This window comes from Heloderma suspectum, chromosome 15, assembly GCF_057233095.1.
Source record: "Heloderma suspectum isolate Gila_16-S chromosome 15, 16-S_ref, whole genome shotgun sequence".
NCBI classification, from domain to species: Eukaryota; Metazoa; Chordata; class Lepidosauria; order Squamata; family Helodermatidae; genus Heloderma; species Heloderma suspectum.
The window spans coordinates 18,151,233-18,173,875 of NC_139472.1; the positions used below are offsets into that span (position 1 = coordinate 18,151,233).

Here is a 22,643-nt window from a genome sequence, read left to right on the forward strand (position 1 = left end):
TAATCAAAGCTATGGTTTTCCCAGTAGTAATGTATGGCTGTGAGAGCTGGACTATAAGGAAGGCTGAGTGCCGAAGAATTGATGCTTTCGAACTGTGGTGCTGGAGAAGACTCTTACGAGTCCCCTGGACTGCAAGGAGGTCAAATCAGTCCATCCTAAAGGAAATCAACCCTGAGTGCTCATTGGAAGGACAGATAATGAAGCTGAAGCTCCAATATTTTGGCCACCTAATGCGAAGAGAAAACTCCCTGGAAAAGACCCTGATGCTGGGAAAGACTGAAGGCAAAAGGAGAAGGGGACGGCAGAGGATGAGATGGCTAGATAGCATCATGGATGCAATGAATATGAACTTGAGCACGCTCCGGGAGAGAGCGCAGGACAGGAAGGCCTGGCGTGCTATGGTCTGTGGGGTCACGAAGAATCGGACACGACTGAACGACTGAACAGCAACAACAACTAAAGTAACAGAAAACATTGGAGGATAGCAAGCCACAAGATGGCACATTTGAGTAACTTTCGGTCTACAGATTTTGCAGTGTGACCAACAAGAGATACCAGCAGCAGCAGGGGGAATCAGATGGCGATTTCTCATTCTGTCCTGCTATGGCTGGATCAGGATCAACAGTAGGTTAAACTAAGGAGCAATACAAAAGCAAGTCAATAAACAGACAGTTGACAAAGACAGTTTTACCAGGCAAGAGGGAGGATTCCAAAAGAGAGTTCTGCAAAGCAGCCAAAGTACAAACACAGGTAAGCAGTCAGATACAACACACAGTCCAAAAAGCAGAGTCAAGCATGAGTCCAAGGTCAATAGCGCAAAGGTTCAATCGCAGACCAAGGTCAGAAGTACACAGCACTGGAGCTAAAAATAATAATAAAAAAGGTTGTTTCCAGCAGCAGCAAAACTAATACTGCAGGCTTATGTTGCCAGAGCTTCCTGAGCCCCACCCAGGGCTCAGCCGCAGTTCATTGCAGGCCTTGCTCCCAAGGAGTCCCTTCCTCTTGAGGAGTTCTTCTTCCTGTTCAAGCACTTCTCCTTAAAGGAGCCCCACTGGCCTGTGTCTTGAGGCAACGATGCTCTCAGGGGCTACCCAGCCTCTTTTTTTTTCATTATTAAAAGTTTAAACAAGATTAAGACAATTTTTAAATGACCAGTGCCCCTTAACAATTCTGCAGAAGTTGTTTATGAACCTTTTAAGCAGGGGTGTTGAACCTTTTTCAGCCAGAGGGCTGAATCCAGTTTTGGAGAAGCACTTGGAAGCTGTATTCCAGTGGTGGGTGGGACTACAGGCTAAATGGGGTGGGGCCAAAGGCGAAGGGGTCAGAGCCGAAGGCCAAGAATACCGGTGTATTTTAGCTTAACCCTCTTCCTGCCAGTAACAAAGCCTTCAGAGAGGCATTTCAACCTTTTAGAATCATGCAATAGCTGGGAAAGCACCAAATCATCAGAGGTTGAGGGAAAAGAGGGATGACCACTTGGGGAACTCTGGAAGGCCAGATTGGGGCAACAGATTGGCTGGATTTAGCCCATGGCCTGAGGTTCTACCCCCGTGCTTGGAATGCAAACGTTGCGACTGATTCAGTTACATATGACTGTGCATCTGTGACCAGGAAGGGAGCAATTGAAGGATAGAATCATAGAATAGTAGGGTTGGAAGGGGCCTACAAGGCCATCAAGTCCAACCCCCTGCTCAATGCAGGAATCCAAGTCAGAGCATCCCTGACAAATGGCTGTCCAACCTCGTCTTGAAGGCCTCCAGTGTGGGAGAGCCCACCACCTCCCCAGGTAATTGGTTCCATTGTCAGATTAAGCGCATAATCCTATACATGTTTAGACTGAAAAAAGTCCTACAACTCCCAGAATGGGAGTTGCAGGCCTTTTTTCTGTCTAAACATGCATAGGATTGCACCCTGGTTCTTTTATCTCTGTAAAATGCCACAATCAGAACCCATATAGTACCGCATGGACACACACTATTACGATACGGAATGCCATCCCATTCCCAACAGAGAAGAGCAAAGCAAAGTTGTGTAAATGCTTTCCTATATTTGGGGACAAATAGTGGCCTCAGGTAATCAGGCACCATGATTAACCAGTGCCAGGGATCAGAAAATAGTGGTTGTCCCTCATACACAAGGGGAACTGGGTACTTGAGACAATTCATGCAAAAGCTAAAATGGGCAGGGCATGCTTTGACTGCTCGGACGGAAACCTCTTTATGGATCAAGTGCTGGATCTTTGGGTCTCCGAGGCAGAGAACAAAAGCCCCCTTGACATTCCAGCCAGGTTTGGATTCCTGCCATGACACCACTCAACAGGCGGTGCCTTCACTTTGCTGTGATGATACGGGATGCTCGCCGCCCATTGAGGGAGGCCTGGGCAGGGTGCCAGATACAGGAGACATGGCAAACGTGCTCAGGTCACAGAGAAGGGTGGGTACTAACAAGTGCTGTGCATCTTCATCTTCTCCCCCTGATGGATCTATTTGCCTGTGTTCAATGCCTGTTCTGACAGGCTTGTGTCATGATATCTGGAAAAGCAAAAGCAGTTTGTTTTGTGACTGCATTTTTGAGTAGTCGCAGTCCAACCGTTGTGTACGTGATTAGAATCCCTGCCTGGCTAAAAGTCCTTACAGACATGCTTATTTTTCCATTTGGAATGGAAAACCCCTGATTTTACAACTGATCTGCCTCCCCCCCCCATCTGAAATATGATTTTGCCCATCTCTAGTTGAGTTTTGCCATTGCGGAGGCTTCATGAACAATCCTTTTGGCCATGAAGGTCAGCTTTCAAAGAGCTCGGCTTTCTCAATCAAGGTAAAGCAGCTCAACTTCTCTATAAGAGACGTTTGCAAATGCATGAAGATAAATCTGCTTGAGCTGAGCTGCTAAATAGTGCTGTTGAGTAGCTTGCTTGGAGCCGAGGACTTGCAAGCATAACATGGAGGAAGCTGTGCTATATGGCAACTCAGGTTCAGCGAAGGTCCTTCATCAACTTTTTCCAGGCTTTTATCTGTAGCCACGAAAGACAGAAACTTGTTCTTGCTTTTTAAGAGAAGAGAAGACAAAGATGAAGCATCACACCTATAGAATGACAGAACTCTGCAGGACTCACTGATTTTAGTTAGATCTGCTAGATTCCATAATTTCTGGCATTATCACAGCCATGTAAATTCCTTTCCAACCAGCTATCTCTGCCTCCCCCAATCTGCCCCCCCAACCCCAGTACCAATACTCTTCTTGAAAAGAGGCAGAGTTACCAAAGGAATCCATCTTCCTTACACCCAATCAATGTGACCAATAAATGAGGGCTTTTGCATCCTTTATAGATCCTTGCTCATTCTCTCTCTCTTTGCTGCACTCATCTAAATCAAGGAGAATATGAATTATCAAGCATTTTCTGGTTAGCTATGATTTGGTTTGCTTACGCGTGGAGAGGATTTATTGACTGCGCAACCCACAACCAATATTTTACGTAGGGCCATAAAGAATCTCTTCCTAAATTAAACTGGAACTGGAAACATCTCTGGTGTAGAAAGATTTATAGAGACTTGCCAGGGCTTGTTAGTGTTTAAGGCTGTGTGCAGTGAGGGAAATTTTAAACAAAGCCCCTTCTGACAGTCCCAAGCTGGAAGCCAATCATTTGCCTGTCAATTAAGATCAGGGCCAGTGTGTAGCATAGGCATGGTCAGGCATGTGCCTAGGCCCCACTGACAAGAGCCCCCTGGACTTGCTCCCCCTCTTCACCATTGCAACCTGCATTGTTGACCTTCTGCATGCAAAGCAGAAGGGGGCTCTACTTTGCAAGCAGGGAGGGGTTTCAACTTTCCACTAGGGTTAGCCCCAAGGATCCTGCGCCAAGACGCCTCCTTTCCCTGTCATGAACTATCTCTTACGGCAGCCCACGGCTGGATTAGTGATCCTACGCACCAAGTGGTGAGAGACGGGGCCCCTTTGGGATACGGTTCTTGTGCCATTGGCCTACAGAGGCTGCCAAGAAACCTGACATCGGAGCTTGCGAAGGTAGCAGTTCTGCCCCTTATCCCATCCCGACATGAAAGGGGGTGGGTGGACTGGAGAGGAAGCTGAGAACACAAGGTGAAGAGAAGTAAATCAGGCGCTGGTGTGCACAAGGACCTCTTTGGTGAATAACCGACTGTTCTCGCTGGGATGTGGATTGTCATGGTAACTGAAAGAAGAACCAGGATGCCTAGGCGCGAGGGGAAGGGATGATTCAGCAAGTCCCTGTCCCAAGGAGAGTGGTTCCCTTTCAGCAGGTACTTTGGGAAACTGAAGGCAAGCACATGATGAGGTCCCGCGACCCGCAGCTCCTGCTTTTTCTTCAGCTCTTTCCATTGATGGGTGAGTAAGGAGCCACAAACGGGCTTCTTGCATGCTTAAAACACTCAGCTCCCAAACCACTGAGCCATTTTGAAATGGGCATCTTTTGAATATGGAAAACTGGTCACACTTGGTCAAGATGTAATTATGTCACCAATTTGCATTGCTAAATTGATTTACTAGGGAGAAAAATGATTCCTTGATCCCTCTCTCTGATAAATCATTGTCATTAATTTGTCCAGATTTTTCCCTTCCTGGGATCTCTTATTCTATTGTTGCTAAAATGTGTCCTTCTTCAGGTCCCAGACCTTTTTCCTAGCAGTTAAATCCCTAAGATGGGAATGTGTGTATCGTCTGCCAAGCGCATCCACCCAAATGCATGCACATGAATGCTACCCCCCTCCTTGAAAAGTGGATGGGTCTGGGGCTCGCCATTTTAACTTCTTACAATACATCAGAAGACCTTATAGGAAATCCACATAGTGCCTCTCTCAGCCCCATAACACCAAATCAAAGCATGGCTACTGCCCACAGTTGCCCACTGAGGTAGGATGGCATGTGCCAGAGGCCCCTCGAACTTGGATCCAACTCTGCTTCACCGTTCTGCTTTTTATTTCCAAGTTTTGGACTGAACATTGCATGAGCAGTTTGCTGTACCTGTCATTCCCTTCCAGGTCATTCGAATCTCTTCCCCCTCTTTACATCATCAGCATGCAAGTGTCGCATGGAGAACACAATGCGCACAAAAGCAGCCATGCTGTGATCGACTTTAACACACTTGGGTCAAGATCTTCCTTCTCGTGGTGTTTTGAAGAAGTGTGTGTGCAGCTGTGTGCACTGATTGTTGTTGTCCAGTCATTCAGTCATGCCCGACTCCTTGTGAACCCGTGGACCAGAGCACGCCAGGCCTTCCTGTCCTCTGCCCTCTCCCGGAGCGTGCTCAAGTTCATGTTCATTGCATCGGTGATGCTATCTAGCCATCTCATCCCCTGCCGTCCCCTTCTCCTTTTGCCTTCAATCTTTCCCAGCATCAGGGTCTTTTCCAGTGACTTTTCTCTTTGCATTAGGTGGCCAAAATATTTGAGCTTCAGCTTCAGCATCTGTCCTTCCAATGAGCAGTCAGTGTTGATTTCCTTTAGGATGGACTGATTTGACCTCCTTGCAGTCCAGGGTACTCGTAAGAGTCTTCTCCAGCACCACAGTTTGAAGGCATCAATTCTTCGGTGCTCAGCCTTCCTTAGAGTCCAGCTCTCACAGCCATACGTTGCTACTGGGAAAACCATAGCTTTGATTAGACAGACCTTTGTCGGCAAGGTGATGTCTCTGCTTCTTACTATGCTGTCTAGGATTGCCACAGCTTTCCTCCCAAGGAGCAAGCGTTTTTTAATTTCATGGCTACAGTCACCGTCTGCGGTGATCTTGGAGCCCAAGAAAATAAAATCTGTCACTGCTTCCATTTCTTCCCCTTCTATATGCCAGGAAGTGATGGGGCCAGATGCCATGATCTTAGTTTTTTTTAATGTTGAGTTTGTGTGCACTGATAGAACATGGCTTAACCAAAAAATAAACATGATATGATTGTACCGGTGTCAAGATTCTTCTTGCGCCTTTGACCTTTTGTTTGCTTGTTTTGTAAGTCTGCATGGGTGGTTGAAGTATATGTTGTAGATCAGCCTTCCCCAAATCTGATGCTCTCCAGAGGTGTTGGACTACAGTCCCCATAATTCCCATCCAGCATGGCCATTGGTTGCATTCCAAAACATCTGGAGAGCACCAGGTTGGGGAATGCTATTGTAGATGCTAGTTGCTGGAAAACAGGTTTATTATTGAGGGTAATGGGGATTGGGGGGGGAGCTGATTTTTGGGAGGTGTGGGTGGGTTAGGGATTTGTGTTATTTTTCTGTATTTAAGAATCAATAAAATCTTTAAATAAAAAATAATCTTTTGTACAGTAGCACAGGTAGGCAATGGTAAAACTCTGCACAAAAATAATTTCAGTGCAATCATACATACAGTCCCATCAAGACTGCCTTTTTTGCAGTGTTTGATCAACACACACACAGAATGTAAACGGGAGGAGATGCGACTGAATGAAAAGAATGGAAATCTGTGGCAAACTGCACGAGCTCTAATTCTGGAATTCATTTTAGAAATTCTCCTAGGAAAGCAGAATTCAGAAGTGGAATAGAAGGCAGAACGAGACAGAGAAAGTTTAAAGGGGAAAGATGAAAACAGGGGAAATCCTCTAATCCTTACTGAACATCTGTAAAAGAAAAAAGAGAGAAAACAACCTGGAGAGCCAGTAAATGCTGCAGACTGTACTCTTTTTCTAGGTGCAGCTCCAGGGATCGGTTCAAAAGCTGGCAACTCTGAGCAGGTCTCCAGGAGTGACATGGGAACCAGATTCTCCTTCACCAGTGATGAAAGCCTACAGGTGTGGTCAGGTACGGAAGTACCAGCATCTAAGCTGTTAGTGGTGGTATGGGAAGTTCTACCACCAGTATAACTGGTGGTAGAACTTCCCATACCACCAGTATAACTACTGTATAACTGTATAACTACAGTTCTACCACCAGACATGGAAATGTTTCTAGGTTGTGTTCTCAGAATGATGTCAAGGAAGAGATGGAACAGTCTTCTCCAACCTAGACCCCTTCAGGTGTGTTGGACTGTAGGTTGGAGGAGGGTGACAGTGGCAGACCATTTTTGAAAAGCGTGGTGCCAGGGCTGAGTCCTGTTTGTGGGGGCCCCCACTTTCTGCTTTGGAAGTTTGTCTCCTTCATTTTGGGGTCAAATGAGAAACGGTTGCCACCTTTCATGCTGTGCTTGTGGGCTTTCCTGGCACATCTGGTTGGCTGCTGTTGAGAAACAGGGTGCTGGACTCGTTGGACCCATCTTGGTCAGATCCAGCCAGGCTCTGCTTATCACACCTTCTAATAGCAGACTCAGCTGGTGAGTGCCAATGGAACTGTAGCCAAAGTGAAGCCTGTGAGATACAGGAGGGATGTCCCACCTTGGGGGAACTCCAAGGCTTATGGAAAAAAATACCTTAAAAAAGAAAAACCTAAGGAGGCAACACCCCCACCCTGCCCAAAAGTATTCTACTGCGGAGTGAGCATGCTTAATGATGCCAAATGATGTTGAGTGTCGGTTGAAAGCGGAGAATGGAAAACTGCAAGGAAGCAGAATTGAAAACAAAAAACCCAAACTTTATCACCACACCGGCCATGCAAGCAAGTGTTGTAAACGTTACAGGTAATGAACAGTAGAGTGCACAGTTGAGTAGATAGCCCATGACCAGTGGCCGTCCCACAAGCATGGCTCCCCGGGTCATTGCGTGGACCGCCTGCCCCTAAATCCATCCCTGCTTATAGCCGTTGAGGGCAGCTTTCTCCAATGTGTTGCCCTCCAGAACTGTTGGACTACAACTCCCATTATCCCACAGATGACAACTTTCAATCATCCCATGGACTACAACTCCCATCACTGCCAGCCAGCACAGCACTGCCCTGCTGGCTGGGATGATGGGAGTTGTAGTCCATGGGATGGCAGTGCCTTGCTGGCTGGGGACAATGGGAGTCATAGTTTCTTGGATGATGGGAGTTGTAGCCCATGGCATGACAGTGCCCTGCTGGCTGGGGGCAATGGGAGTTGTGAGCCATTGGATGATGGGAGTTGTAGTCCACAGCATGGCAGTGCCCTGTTGGCTGGGGGTGATGGGGTTTGTAGTCCACAGGATGATGGTAGTTGTAGCTCAGCACATCTGGAGGACACCAGCTTGGGGAAGGCTGGATTAGAGACATACAGAGTGTACATATATATCCACTGAGATTAGTCACAACTACACAATGAAACATACTGAATATACTGTTCAGATGCAGTGCACCCCTGAATCCTCGTGGCTGGAGGACAAACCATGGTGGCTCGCCAACACCTCCATTCCCTTCTGGATTTGATCAGAAGTTCTGTGAGGACTTTGGGTCAGGAGTCCAGGGTCCCGGTCAGCAGACTGAGGAGAAGGGGGCCCCCAGTGTATCACAACTTGTAGTAAATCATGTGCCTGACTGCGCCGCTGACTTAGATGGACCTTTGGACCCACCCAACAGAGTTCTTCATATTTCTACTTCTCATAGGCCACCGCAACTAAGCCCGTACGCCGTGCGCTGTATGGGGGTACTGCCCTTGTGCCTGGTTTGGAAGCTGCAGCTAGTGCAGAATACAGCAGCCAGGATGCTCAGTGGATCACTGAGTGATACGCATGTTACGTCTGTGTTAAAAGAACTGCCCTGGTTACCTATAGCCTTAGAGGCGCAACCCAGTGCATATTTAGACAGAAAAAAGTCCTACAATCCCCACTGCTTCTTCTGTCTAAATGCGCATCGGATTGCGCATTTGATAACTCAGAACCAGCGGACCGCTATTTACATGCAGCCGACCTTGAGGATTTTCAGGGGGGACCTTGTGGGACCTTCTGTGACCAGCAGAATGTTGCCAGGTAGCATCTCCAAAGCTGGCTTTCTCACTAGCAGCATCCACACTCTGGAACAACCATGTCCCTCCTGCATTTCAGGAGACAGAACACCTCCTGAAAACATACCTGTTTTCCCTGGATTGTATTTGATTGTCATGACACTGCTCAGTTTTATTGTTTCTTTCCATGTATTTATTTTTGTCGTAATAGCTGTAATTGTTGATTAACAGTGTATTTTAGCGGTAATTTTCAATGTTTTGTGGGTAAACCTCCTAGAGATTATTATTAATAAACAGTAAAATAAATAAATAAGCAAGCCCCCTTTCCCCTAGCCTCCCTCCCTCCCCATTCCCCATTCCCCAATGTTGAATTAGACTTTGTAACCTTGTTGGGGACAGGACTTCTCTAAAGCACCAAGCACAAATAACACCACCACCAATAAGCACAATGGTGCACTAATGCTATCGGTGTACATGGAACGTAAGCAAAAAAGGAACCCTCTGCCCTGAGGATCTTACAATCAAAATGTAGACAGTGGAGATGCAAGGGTTGCTAGGAATGAATGCAAGCACAGAGGGGTGTCAATCTGGTGTCGACACAGGTTCATGCGTCCAACTGCAAGAGGCGAGGGAGTTAGCTGACCTCCAGTCTCTCTCGTTTGATGGCTGATTGTCCCCTCGCTCTGGATTCAAATAGCTCAAACCCTCGTGAAAAACAATTAAGTTCTCGATCACTCATTCCTCAGCTCCCCCTGGAGAAATCATGATTATGGCTACATGAATAATCGATGACTCTCATCTCGCTAATGTCAGGGAGAGGACAGGAATAGAGTACGGGATCAATTTGAACTGTCCCAAAGGCCCGTCCGCCCGCATCATCCCTGCCAGGGAGTGCTTAAAGATTGTTTGCAGAGAGGAAAGAGGATGGGTGGCTTTCTCTCCAGTTTACAAACCAGAGAAACATAGGGATGTCAGAGAATTCCGCCACGGATCTCGGGGAAGCCAAATGCCAGCACATTCGGCCCGCCGAAATCGGTGGCGGAACGGTCTGCCCCCCCCGGACGAGACTTACCTGGGGTGGATCTTTCTGGTAGCGGCGGCGGCTGCGGCGGCGGTTCGGCGGCGGCGGCCAGTCTTCCGACCGGCTGCTGCTGCCGCCATTTCCAGTTAAAAAAAAAAAAAGATGTGATAGGCTACGTAAAGATTTACGTAGCCTATCACGGCTAGGTTTAAAAAAAAACTGTGATAGGCTATGTAAATGTTTACGTAGCCTATCACGGCTGACTTAAAAAAAAACCCAAACGCGCGTACGCAAATGGCGGCAGCCACGGCCGCCGCCATTTGCGTTCCTTATTTTGGCACGTCTTAGTCTACGTCAAGATTTACGTAGACTAAGACAGCGAAAATAAAGGGAACGCAAATAGGGTAGCGTCCGCTACGCTATTTGCGTTCCCCTTATTTTCCCCGTCTTAGTCTATGTAAATATTGAAGTAGACTAAAACGTGCCAAAATAAGGAACGCAAATGGTGGCGGCCGTGGCTGCCGCCATTTGCGTACACGCGTTGTTGTTGTTTTTTTTCAAGTCAGCCGTGATAGGCTACGTAAACATTTACGTAGCCTATCACGGCTGACTGCAGGGACGCAAACGGCGGTGGCTACAGCTGCCGCCGTTTGCGTCCCTGCTAGCCAGTGGCCGGATGTTCGGCTGCTGGCAGAGCCGGCCAGCAGCTCTGCAGAATCCCTGCGGAGCACAGCCGGCCAGCCAGGATTCCGGGGGGGGGGGAATGGAGCGCCTCCCCCCCGTCCAGGATTCTGGGGGGAGGGATGGAGCACCTCCCCCCCCACCATCAACATAATCCGCGAAAGGTAAGTGACTTTCGTACATCCCTAGAGAAACATGGGGGGATGCCAGCACCAGTTGCAAAAAAGAGAAACACCCTAAAGGGCAGCCATGCTTTGGGTTGCGGAGATGGGGCATTTAAAAATCAGGAACGCCCCTTATGCTAAATCAGACCAGTGCGCCATCATCCAGCCCAGGATTGTCTACTCTTGAGTAGAGATGTATGGCACGTGTAAAATCCATTCTGTCTATGTTTCGCGGATTGTCAGGCAACTCTTTCTTTCTGTCTTCCACTCATCAATGGAATCGGATTTTTTTTGTTTCTGAATGTGCAAATTTGGACTTGCGCAAATGTGCAAATCCCGCCAAATGTGCATTTTCACGCTTTGGCTTATGGGGGAAATGCATATTTTTGGCCTTTTTAAAAATCTTGCGAATTTTTCTATTACTAAATTTGTGCAAAATTCCAGAAAGTTAGGAAAACAGTCCACATGTCTGCAGAATCTGCCCACCTGGAGAAGAGCTGGGTCCACTGCGGAATCCACGGCTCAGATTCATAAAAATCCTAACTCATTTGGTTCTGTTGCGGATTCCTCCGACATCCCTACCCTTGAATAGCAGCGGCCCTCCAGCGAGTCAGGAAAGGATAGCAGAGAAGTTCATTTGGTTTGCATTTGAATGCCAACTTATCTAATGTTGCACTTGGACCGAAACTCAGTTTTCCTTCAACATTTGCACTTCTCAGAATTTTGCGGTGGAGTTCTCCAGGAAATAATAAAAAGGGCACAAAATGTTTATATCAGTGGAAGGAGAACCTGCTCATGGAGCCCTGCATGGACCAAAGCTCAGCAAAGCTGATTCCTTTAAAAAATCCAGTACTCCTGCATTCACTTCTCCTTCGGTTGTGGATGAAATATGGTCCTGGAGTTCTCTGAAGAGAAGAACGCATCGAGTTGGGAACAAGCCTGCCCAATTACTCAGAATACCCCCCCCCCCAGCAACAAACAAGATGGTTCACATTTTCAATTAAATCTTTGCAGATGGCCTCAGGTTCAGTCACGGGCAATTCCATTTAAAAGGACCACATGCATCAGAGCAGAAAAAAACCTGCCTGAAACCCTCGAGAGCTGCTGTCAGTCAGTGTCAACAGTCCTGGGCTAAGTGGACCAAGGGTCTGAGTCGGTATGAGGCAGCTGGCTATTGGCCATAGGATTGCGCCCTAAGGACTGGAAGAACACGAAAGCCACATGGCACGATACAAAAATACCTTTAAAAAACCATTTCTCCCAGCTAAAATGACAGTGCATAACAAAGCACTTATCTCCACTTAAGGGAACATTCATTTGTTCATTCTTCAGATTCTTGGAACATTCTTCCTCCTCGTCAGGTTCCTTTTCCAGTCTCCAGTCCTTTTGCTTTTGAAAATGGTATATTAAAATCTTTCCAAAAGGCAAACCTGTTACACCTGTAAGCGTGCATTGGAAGAGCTATTCTACTGTAGGTTCCTTCCACAGTAGAGGACTCTTTAGCACTGCTGGAGTTTTGCTTTTCCACAATTGGCTGGGCGCAGATTTTAAAAGGTGGCTCCACACGTCCAAGATACGTTTTTCACCACGTTTGTGAAACTGGTTTAACAGCGCTTTTCATTTCACAGCACAATAATAGCTCCTTTATATTGATGAAGCAGTTAAGAGAAGGAGCTGTTAATCAGTCAGTATTGTTTGATATTCACATCCCCAAGAGGTTTTCAAGGGAAGGGAAAAATGCACATGTAAGGAATTGGGGTCTCTGAGACCCCATAGGAATTAGCACTGGCAGTCATAACATTCTGTTATAGTTTCCCCCTGGTTCTATAAAGACAGAGCAATTCTAAGAGTGCAATCCTATGCATGTTTAGACAGAAAAAAGTCCCACAACTCCCAGCCTTCCCCAGCCAGGATGCCGAATGTACCATATGGGTCAGTTCATGCCGGGAGGGGTGCTCTATCAGGTATTGTGATCCCGAGCCATGTAAGGCTTTATAGGTCAAACCCAGCACCTTGAATCGAGCTCAGAAACATGCAGGCAGCCAATGCAAGCAGGCCAGAATCAGTGTGATCCTTTTGGATGTTCTTGTCCCTGTTAACAATCTGGCCACCGCATTTTGCACAAGTTGCAACTTCTGAACTGTCTTCAAAGGCCGCCCCAGGTAAAGTGCATTGCAGTAATCTATCTTGGAGGTTACTAAAGCATAGATGACTGAAGCCAGGTTATCCCTATCCAGATTGGGGCATAGCTGGGCCACCGACTGAAGTTAGTTCATGATCTCTGTTTATTATCTCTGTTTATTATCTCAGTTTATTATCTCTGCTGTGCAGCAGATGGAGAGAGCGACCCCCAACGCATCATTGGGGGCCATATAGTTGCACCCCACTCTTCCAAGTACCTGGTGTCACTGAGGAGGAAAACGGGCTACCATTTCTGTGGTGGGGCGCTAGTTAGTCGGAGCTGGGTCCTGACTGCTGCACACTGCAAAACAGGGTAAGGAACGCCTGCTGGACCAGGCATCTTGAAACAAATGGGATAGCAGGAGCTGACCCAAACTTGTTAGCACCAGTGAGGAAATGTTGCATAAATTCAAAATCGGGACAAATGTTCAACATTCAAAGTGTTGGTTCTGGGATGTGAATGTCCACAAGCTACTTCAAAAGGTGAGGATTCGAGAAACTGCAGCCCAATCCAAGTTCTAGGGCAGGAAACGTGGTAGCCATGGGCAGCAATGCACACTTGGACACTTTTTCTGATGCCCATCAAGGTGCCCCACTCCACCCACACTTTTAAAAACTCGTTTTCCTACTGGCACCTGGGGTTACTGTGTAATAAATTTCTGTTAGCGCTGAAAACTGTGGGTTCAAAGGAGTTGTTTAGTGTGTTGGGCTCAGACTCCTCTTCTACTGTATTTTTGGCAGCTTACTTGTCCTTTGTGAGTAGCCCTAACACCGCCCGCCCCCCCTAGCAGGAATGGTGCAGTGGTTAATTTTGACATGCAGCTGTTCATCATGACAGTTTCCATAGCCGCATGCCCAAGGGGAGGCCAAAAGCTGAGGCTATTCAGTGCAGAAAATTCAGTGCAGAAAAGGGCAACTCATGATCCAGGGGTTGGAGCAACTCCCCTAGGAGGGAAAGTGACAACAGCTGGGATTGTTTAGCTTGGAAAAAAGGAGAGTGAGGAGAGACATGATAGAGGTGCACAAAATGATGCGTGGTGTTGTGTGGAGAAAGTGGATAGGGAGATATTTTTCTTCCTCTCTCAGAATACAGGAATCCCGGGGTCATCCTGTGACGCTGATTGGTGGGAGATTCAGGACAGATAAGAGGAAGGACTTTTTCACACAGCATGAAGTTAAACTATGGAATTCACCTCCACAGGATGTAGTGATGGCCACCAATGTGGATGGCTTTAAAAGGGGGTTGGACAAATTCCTGGAGGGGAAGGCTATCCATGGCTCCTAGGCCTAATGACTCTAGGCCACCTTCAGTGTCAGAGGCAGTTTGCCTATGTACCCCAGTTGCTGGGGAACATGGGCGGGAGGGTGCTGTTGCACTCATGTCCTGCTTTTGGGCTTCCCGCGGGCAGCTGGTTAGCCACTGTGTGGACTAAATGGACCCTTGGTCTGATCCTGCAAGGCACTTCTTATGTTCTATGTTGATCGACCTGTTGATCCTGGTGGAGACGAAAACTTCTAGAACTGGTTTATTGATACCAATCAAAATCTGGAATAGTATAGCTGGGGAAACCCATTTCCCCACCAGCAACTGTGAGGATTGCAACTACGTTCAGAGGGAATAGGGAGGGGATGGCAGATGATGTCAGTGTTCCTGCTAATAAAATAATGGTGCTGTTGCGTCCCTGCAAGGTGTCGCTCCATTACATGGCAGCCATTTTGTGCTCAGGACAGTTTCCTCAAATTGCCCAATGTGCCCACAGCCCAGATCTGATATGTCAAAAATGTCCCACCTCATCCCTTTACTGGCTCTTCTTTCAGAATCAATCAAATGCTGATCGTGGCCGGAGAATATTCGCTTTCCACTTTTGAAGGCACGGAACAGGTCTTCCGTCCTGCCCACATGGTGGTGCATCCAGAGTATAGTGCCATGTCCAAGAACGCAGACATCATGCTGATAAAGGTAACAACTCTTTCCTCATGGGGAGAGCATGGGATGAATGAACCCCTCCATTTCAGTTTCCCTATCTTTCTCATTTTTCCAGTCTTAAATTCAAGCTGCCCTGAACTTTGGAAAAAAAAAATTGGTAAAGTTTGCATGAAAATGTGTATGCCTGCTTGCCACTTCCCCACCACTGGATGGTCTCTGGGTGGTTATTTGGGAATTCCTTGTCTATGCAGCCCTGGATTAATGGATTTTTATGTGCAAGGACTGTGACCTGCAGTCAATTCTGGCGCTCAGAAAAAATTCCTGAGCTCAGAGGTCTTTAATTCTAAGTGAATGTGTTTTCTGCACCATACTCCGATTGGTGGATCACAGGGTTCTAGTAGAAAAGACAAGCAGATCCAGGAAGTTTGATGGGTGCCCATCCCTGCGTTGACTCAGTGTGTGGGCATTGTGAAAAAGGAATGGAAAATACAACTGCCAATATCATACTACCCTTATATAAACCTGTGGTACAACCACACTTGGAATATTATGTACATTTCTGGACACTGCACATAAAAAAGGGTATCATAGAGTTGGGAAAAGTGCAGAAAAGGGCAACTGAAATGATCAAGGGGCTGGAGCAACTCCCTTATGAGGAAAGCTTACAATATCTGTGGCTGTCCAGCTTAGAAAAAGGGCGAGTAAAGGGGATATGATAGATGTGTGCCAAATTATGCATGGCGTAGAGAAAGTGGCTAGGGAGACATTTCTCTCCCTCTCCGATAATACTAGAACCCAATGGGGTCATCCCATGAAGCTGAGTGGTGGGAGATTCAGGACAGATAAAAGTCCTTCTTCATGCAGCGCCTAGTTAGAATTAAACTACCACAAGTTGTAGTGATGGAGACCAACCTGGACGTTAAAGAAGGATTAGACAGATTCATGGAGGAGAAGGCTACCAGTGGCTACTAGTCACAAGGGCTATTTGCTACCTCCAGGATCAGAGGCAGTAGTATGCCTTTGTACACCATTTGCTGGGGAACATAGGTGGGAGGGTGCTGTTGCATTCCTGTCCTGCTTGTGGCTTTCCTGGGGGCAGCTGGTTGGCCGCTGTGTGAGCCGAATCCTGGACTAGATGGACCCTGGGTCTCTTCTTATGTTCTTATGATCTTATGTTCACTGGCGATCACTCACATGTGCATTTGTCTTAGAATTTAATTGATAAAATATTGACACCCCCGCCCACTTGGTGTCTCGAACAGCTGAACAGGCCTGCGGCGTACAGCCCCTTCGTCTCCATTGTGACCCTTCCCCAGCAAGGAGCGACCATGAGGGACGGCCGCTTCTGCCAAGTCTCTGGGTGGGGCTATACCACCCCCATCGGGGGGAGGACGTCGGACACTCTGCGCAGCGTGCACCTCCCCATCATCTCCACACAGAAGTGCAACAGCTCCTCCTCGTACGCCGGATACATCACCAAGAACATGATCTGCGCGGGATTCAGCACTGGCGGGAAAGACGCATGCCAGGTACACGGCAGCCTCCTTAGCTTAGCAGAGGACATTCTTAGGTCTGAAACCTTTTTCTGTCAGGAGAACTCTATTCTGTTCTGCACATCTAGAGGCAGTTTCGGATTTGGGGAGGGGTCTCTGCGCCAAGGACTCTCTGGTAGGGATGCTGGAGAAATTCGAGACAGACTAAAGTGAGCTCGGATGTCTAAGAATCTGAACTGCAGAATCCGCTGCGGAGCGACACCCTCAGGCCGCGCGGAGTCCGTGGACGTCTGGATTTTTTTTTAGTTTCCCGTAAATTTACGCATAATTATTCGTAGGAAAATACACACGTTTCTGCTGAGGAAAAGTGGAGTGGAATGGGGGACAATAGGCTCAGTGTTACGTACTGAGGTGAATTATATAAATTGTTATGAAACCTCTTACGTAATTATTTGCGTATTTTTCCGCCCGGTGAAGGAAAAAAAACTCGCATCGGTCTGTGAGCGGACGATGGAACAACAGGTGCCTGACAAGCTGCAAAACACAGACGGGAGCAGGGTTTACACAGTTTGTACATCCCTACTCTCTGGTGGGCCCCTCTTTGTCCGTGGGGCTTGGTGGTACCCGGCATAGCTACATGGCAGCTGGGCCTACCCAGCATTTTAATTTCCCACAGTGCCTCAGAGGAACACTACGCCAGGGGCATGGTGGCAATTAACATGCAGGCTAGCTAGACACAGCTGCCTGGCGCTGCTCAGAGAGCTGGGCCAGAATGAAAAGATTAAATTAAATTAAGTTAAATTAAATTATAGGGGGACCAAAGCAGGTTACCACAGGATGTATTGGTGGCCACCAATTTGGATGGCTTTAAAAGGGGGTTGGACAAATTCCTGGAGGGGAAGGCTCTCAATGGCTACTAGTCCTGATGGCTCTGTGCTAGCTCCAGTACCACTGTCAGTGAGCCTACGTACACCAGTTGCTGGGGAACATGGGTGGGAGGGTGCTGTTCCACTCGTGTCCTGCTTGTAGGCTTCCCATGGGCAGCTGGTCGGCCACTGTGTGAACAGAAAGCTGGACTAGATGGACCCTTGGCCTGATCCAGCAGGGCTCTTTTTGTGTTCTTATCAGTGGGCCCTGCCAAGGCAGACTTAGGAGAGACATTGTAACCTTTTGGAATGGGGAAAAAACATGCAAAAGCTGGAAAACCACCAAAATGGTCAGGAATTCAGGTAAACCACCCAGAGAGCTTCATCTATTGAGCGGTATAGAAATGAAATGAATAAATATTTCATTTCTGAATATTTGGGGTTGGACTTGATGGTCTTTTAGGCCCCTCCCAACCCTACTATTTGATGATTCCATGAAATAAATAAATAAATAAATAAATAAATGGTTGTGGCCAGGAAAAGGGGGGCGTTGCTATATGGGGAACCCTGGAGAGCTGGATTTAGCCCTCAGGCTGAAAGTGTTTCAGCATCCTGGTAAAGGGATAAACGTCTCACTCCTACCCCAGAGAGATAGGCCTTGTGTTAGGCTGTTGCAGCAACAACAGCAAAGAGATTTGTGGCACCTTAAAGACGAACAAATGTATTATACGGCATAAGCTTTGGAGAACTGGAGTCCACTTCAACAAACGCGTGAAGTGTTATCCTTAGTTGACAGGTGGATAAATATATATATGTGTGTGTGTGTGAGTGTATGTACAGGGGAGAAACGTGAACGCTGGGATCCAACAGCCATTAAATGGAAAAAAGCCATTTCCCCTTGTGAAATGCTTCCCCAGTATTAGTGTTCTGAGGACTTCAAGCATTCTTGGCCATTAGCCATGCTGGCTGAGGCTGATGGGAATTGAAATCCAAAACATCTGGAGGGCACCAATTTGGGGAAGGTTGCTTTAGAGCTAGATCAACCATTGGTCTGACCAGGCATAAGGTAGCTGCCTATATTCATTAGGAGTATCCTAACGCACTCTGTGCATGCACAAGATCCCAGATTCGATGCCCGGCATTTTGACGTAGCGCTGGGAAAAGAGCCCTGTCTGAATCCCTTGAGAGCCTCTGCTGGTCTGTAGACAACACTGAGCTAGAAGGTCTAATGTTCTGACTCTGTACAAGGCAGCTTCCGATGTTCTTGTCTTCTAGAGAATGAGACGGACAGTGCTCTGAATCACTCTGTGCCTTTTAAAAATAGATCTTTCCGCACCACCCACCTTCTGCATTGCACCTTCACTCCTGATTCATCTTCATTCAAGGAAGGCTTCATGCCATAGGCAAAAAGACCCACTCTTCCAGTTTCCCAGGGACTGCCCGCATCTTTCTGGTTGCTGGTATATGAGTGCCTCAAGTTTGTACCTATTTTTGCAGCAGGAGGGCGGCTTTGGGGAATCCCTGTGAACATGTTCTTGGCGTGAACGGCTTGTGTTATTGTGCTCTGGGATTCAGGCCACCACCCTTTCCTGCACATGTCGCCGCCACACAGATCTCCTGTCTCTAACACATGTACGCGCTTACATGCACGCACATGATTGCTAAACCACGGTCTGCCATTTTATACCCTGCAGCTGCGGAGGCATATTTTTTATCGTATCGTAGGATGTTTTCCCTAGTACACTGCCAGTGTGGTGTAGTGGCTAGAATGGGAGCCGGGAGATCCGGGTTCTAGTCCCCACTCGGCCATGGAAGCTCACTGGGTGACAGTGGGCCAGTCGCAGACTCTCAGCCCTGCCCACCTCACAGGGTTGTTGTTGTGAGGAGAAAATGGAGAGGCGGAGGATAATGTACGCCGCCTTGGGTTCCTTAAGAAGGGGGAAAGGCCCTTTATAATTAATTATAATTAATTATAATTTAAATTAATTTAAATTATTAATTTTAATTAATTATAAATGTAATAAATAAATAAATAAATAAAATACTGCAGCTGTCCCCAACCTGGCGTCCTGCAGATGTGTTGGACTACAACACCCATAACCCCACCCCTGCCCATGCTGGCAGGGGTGATGGGACCCGTAGTCCAAAACGTCTGGAGGGCGGCAGGTTGGAAAATGCTGCCTTACGAGAGATGCTGAGAGAGTTTACCACTAAAGTACAATTCTCACTCATCTTGTGCTTTTCTTTGGATGCCTGTTTTTTTCCCCCCTCGTGAGATTCCGGTGCTTCCAAGTTTAAACTCAGACCAGGTGGAGGGTGGCGGAGACTTTAACACAGCCTAATGAAACTGAGTAAAACATTCGCCAACCGCGCTCTTTCGGAAATTTCCCAAAGTGTTTGCAGCGGTTTTGACACAGCTTTCGGATCAATGCTTGCCACTGTATTTCTTTGTTCTTTCTTCCCCTGATCTGCTTCCCCCCGGCCAGGGCGACTCCGGTGGTCCGCTGGTTTGCGAAGGACGTGTGTTCGGAATCGTCTCCTGGGGTCACAGCTGCGCCAGCCCCAGATATCCCGGCGTCTACACAGCAGTTGCCAACTTTCAGAAATGGATTTACAAGACTGTCTTCAAGAAGTGACAGACGATCGTCTCCCTGGTAGATGCCTCCGATGACCAAATAACCTTCTTGTGGCCGGGGGAACGGGGATAATAATATCATCATCACCATGGACTCGTTTTCCGGCATCAAAACATTTCAGGGGGAGGGAAAAGGGCGAAGGTGAGGCCTGTCTTTTCTGCCACAGAATCTTGGTCAAGCCTCTTTGGGGGGCCCTTTTCCTCATGTAGCCTTTGCCCGTGATCTCTTCTCCTCTGGCTCTACCACCCTCAGCCGAGCAAAGGTCTCCTAAAAAAAACCTTCCTCGACCTGGGGCCCTCCAGATGTGTTGGACTACAACTCCCAGCATGGCTGCTGGGAGTTGTAGTCCACCCATCTGCCCCCCCCAGGTTGGGGAAGGCTGCCCTAAAACAGCTCAGTCTGTCTTTCTTTGCCTTATTCCTGGAGCTCCCTCTCCGAGCTCCATCCATCTCCAGCTTCCTTAAATGACCCTGCCAGTCCTCCGTGGCTCCACCTAATACCCGGAACTCCTTCCCAGAACACTGAAATAGGGCTTTCCTACATGAGGCTGTGAATGCATCGTACTTATTTCTGGTTTCGTTGCAGAACTGAGATACGATCTCACATGAACAGTGTTTCCTTCTTGCTATATAACCTCTAGATGGCACTGTGGCATAGAGGAATACCTCAAATACACTAGTAGCGAAAGCATTTTCTTTCGCGTTCGCAAATAGTACTGCATTTTCCCTGCTCTAAAAAAACGTGCTGAAAGTGCTCTTTAAACGCAGAAGTGAAACTGAGGGTTACATCATTGTCTGAATACCTCAAATACACTAGTAGCGAAAGCATTTTCTTTCGCATTCGTAAATAATACTGCATTTTCCCTGCTCTAAAAAAACATGCTGAAAGTGCTCTTTAGACGCAGAAGTGAAACTGAGGGTTACATCATTGTCTGAAGAACTTGTAAACAACTGTGAGTAGGGAAGGATGAGTACACAATCAATGCCTTCTCTAGAAAAGCCCATACTGCCAATTCTTTCCTTTCCTTCAAATGCCTCTTCAAAACTTTCTTTTTCCATGTGGTTTTGTCCCCCGTCTCTGTCCATGAGGCTTCAATCCTGTGCACACTTACATGGGAGTAAGTCCCGTTGCGCACCGTGGGACTTACTTCTGAGTAAACACAGATAGGATTGTGCCGTTCATTCCCAACAGCGGCCAGGTTTCTAAGCACACATGACAGCTTCTAAACACCCACCTTCATTCTTCCCTCCCTCACTTGTTTTCCTGCTTTCTGTTTTAGACTGTAAGTTCCTAGGGAGCAGAGACTTAACTTGAGGGTGCAGTTTAAATGAATTAGGGCACAATCCTATGCAGGTTTAGACAGAAAAAAGTCCTACAACTCCCAGGGGAATGCTGGGAGTTGTAGGACTTTTTTCTGTCCAAACATGCATAGAATTTAGTATCACTGATGCAATGAATATGGACTTGAGCACGCTTCGGGAGAGAGCGCAGGACAGGAAGGCCTGGTGTGCTATGGTCCGTGGGGTCACGAAGAGTCGGACACGACTGAACAACAAATGCATAGAATTGCACCCTTAATGAATGAGTTATTTGCATGCAAATCCAGTTTTGGGTCATACATCCTTGGCCATCTGCCAAAGCCCAGCACCCTGGCTGGGTCCAATGCCCCACCCCTGAATTTTTTTTCTTGCCTTGCACTCGGAGCAACAGCAAGTAGCTAGATCTAGTTATCCAGTTAATTTCCCAGAATGCCCCTGGTCTCCTCAGTGTGGCTCTATGGCATTATGGGAAATTTGGGCCCCCTCTAACCTGGAGCTGGTCCTAGGTGTTACTTGTGCATTTCCTTCACTCCCAACAGCCAGGCCCACAGGCCTGTAAAGAAATCTAGAATGCTGTTGATCAGTTATTGACGATGTCAGCATGCTCGAGGGCAGAGCAATTTCAGCCTGGGAGCCGCCGCCCAGTGGTGGGCGGAGCTGAAGGCAAAGGGGCGGGGCCAAAGGCAAAAAGGGGTGGGGTCAAAAAAACAAAACCAGCACATTGTAGCTTAAAGCTCATACAGCCAGCAACTAAGCCTTAAGGGAAGCATTTTAACCTTTTGGAACTGGGATTGGGGGAAGTACACAGACCCCAGAAAATCACGAACCGATTGGTGTGCGGGGGAAAGGGGCCGTCTGGGAACCCAGGAGGGACTGGATCGGGACTGCAGGAGGACTGGGTTTGCTCCCAGGCCTGAAATTCCCCAACCTGCTTTAAGGGGGAACACACACACACACAGCCCTGGCTGCAGACTGTTGAGTCGGGGCTTTGTCGGATAGGTGCTCAGCTCCAGTTCAGCATCAGGATCCTGGCCGGGGGTGTGTGTGTGTCTCCACCAGCGAATTGCTCTGAGCTGGCTGCGTGTTGAGGTCATTAGGGATACATGATGTTGTGGCCATGCGGCAGCCACCCCGGCACTTATCAGGGAAAAAACAGATTTCCTGAGACTGCTCAAAGTCCGATTCTTTTCCTCAAGTCTGGTTCTCCCCGGTATAGCTGTTGCGTGCCCAACCCCCGCATTTGCCTTGGGTATGCTAGCCCTGCCCAGGGGTGTGCCCTGAGCCTGGTCAAGGGATGTATCCTGTCCCTATGTTTCCCAGCACAAACCCATTAGTGTCTACTCAGAAGGAACTGCCTTGTGCTCAATGAGGCTTGCGCACATCAGCATTTACATACATCCCCGAGCTGAAATACAGGTTCTAAAGCAGTGATTCCCCGAAGCCTGCAAAGTGCTTTACCGCAGCTGCGATTCTCCGTGGCTTGGCTTGTTGCATTCTGAAGTAACTAATTCACCCCTCTGTTACAGTGATCCTGTGCAGGATCC

At 47.7% G+C, this 22,643-nt stretch overlaps 1 protein-coding gene across 1 annotated transcript; it reads left to right on the top strand.

Moving 5' to 3' along the window:
• The first annotated feature begins 6,680 nt into the window (after positions 1 to 6,680).
• LOC146335432 (trypsin-3-like) lies at positions 6,681 to 19,868 on the top strand. The gene is made up of 5 exons (XM_084821734.1): positions 6,681 to 6,785; positions 13,012 to 13,171; positions 14,677 to 14,818; positions 16,048 to 16,314; positions 19,631 to 19,868. Exons 1-5 carry the CDS (start codon positions 6,734 to 6,736, stop codon positions 19,778 to 19,780), a joined length of 771 nt encoding a protein of 256 aa, XP_084677860.1. The 5' UTR covers positions 6,681 to 6,733; the 3' UTR covers positions 19,781 to 19,868.
• The last annotated feature ends 2,775 nt before the right edge of the window (positions 19,869 to 22,643 follow it).

Excerpts from the sequence above, each read along its gene's own strand:
- LOC146335432 (XM_084821734.1), top strand. The coding sequence starts at position 6,734 with ATGGGAACCAGATTCTCCTTCACCAGTGATGAAAGCCTACAGGTGTGG. Across the intron at positions 13,172-14,676 it reads GCTGCACACTGCAAAACAGG|AATCAATCAAATGCTGATCG; the intron begins GTAAGGAACGCC and ends CTCTTCTTTCAG. Across the intron at positions 14,819-16,047 it reads CAGACATCATGCTGATAAAG|CTGAACAGGCCTGCGGCGTA; the intron begins GTAACAACTCTT and ends TGTCTCGAACAG.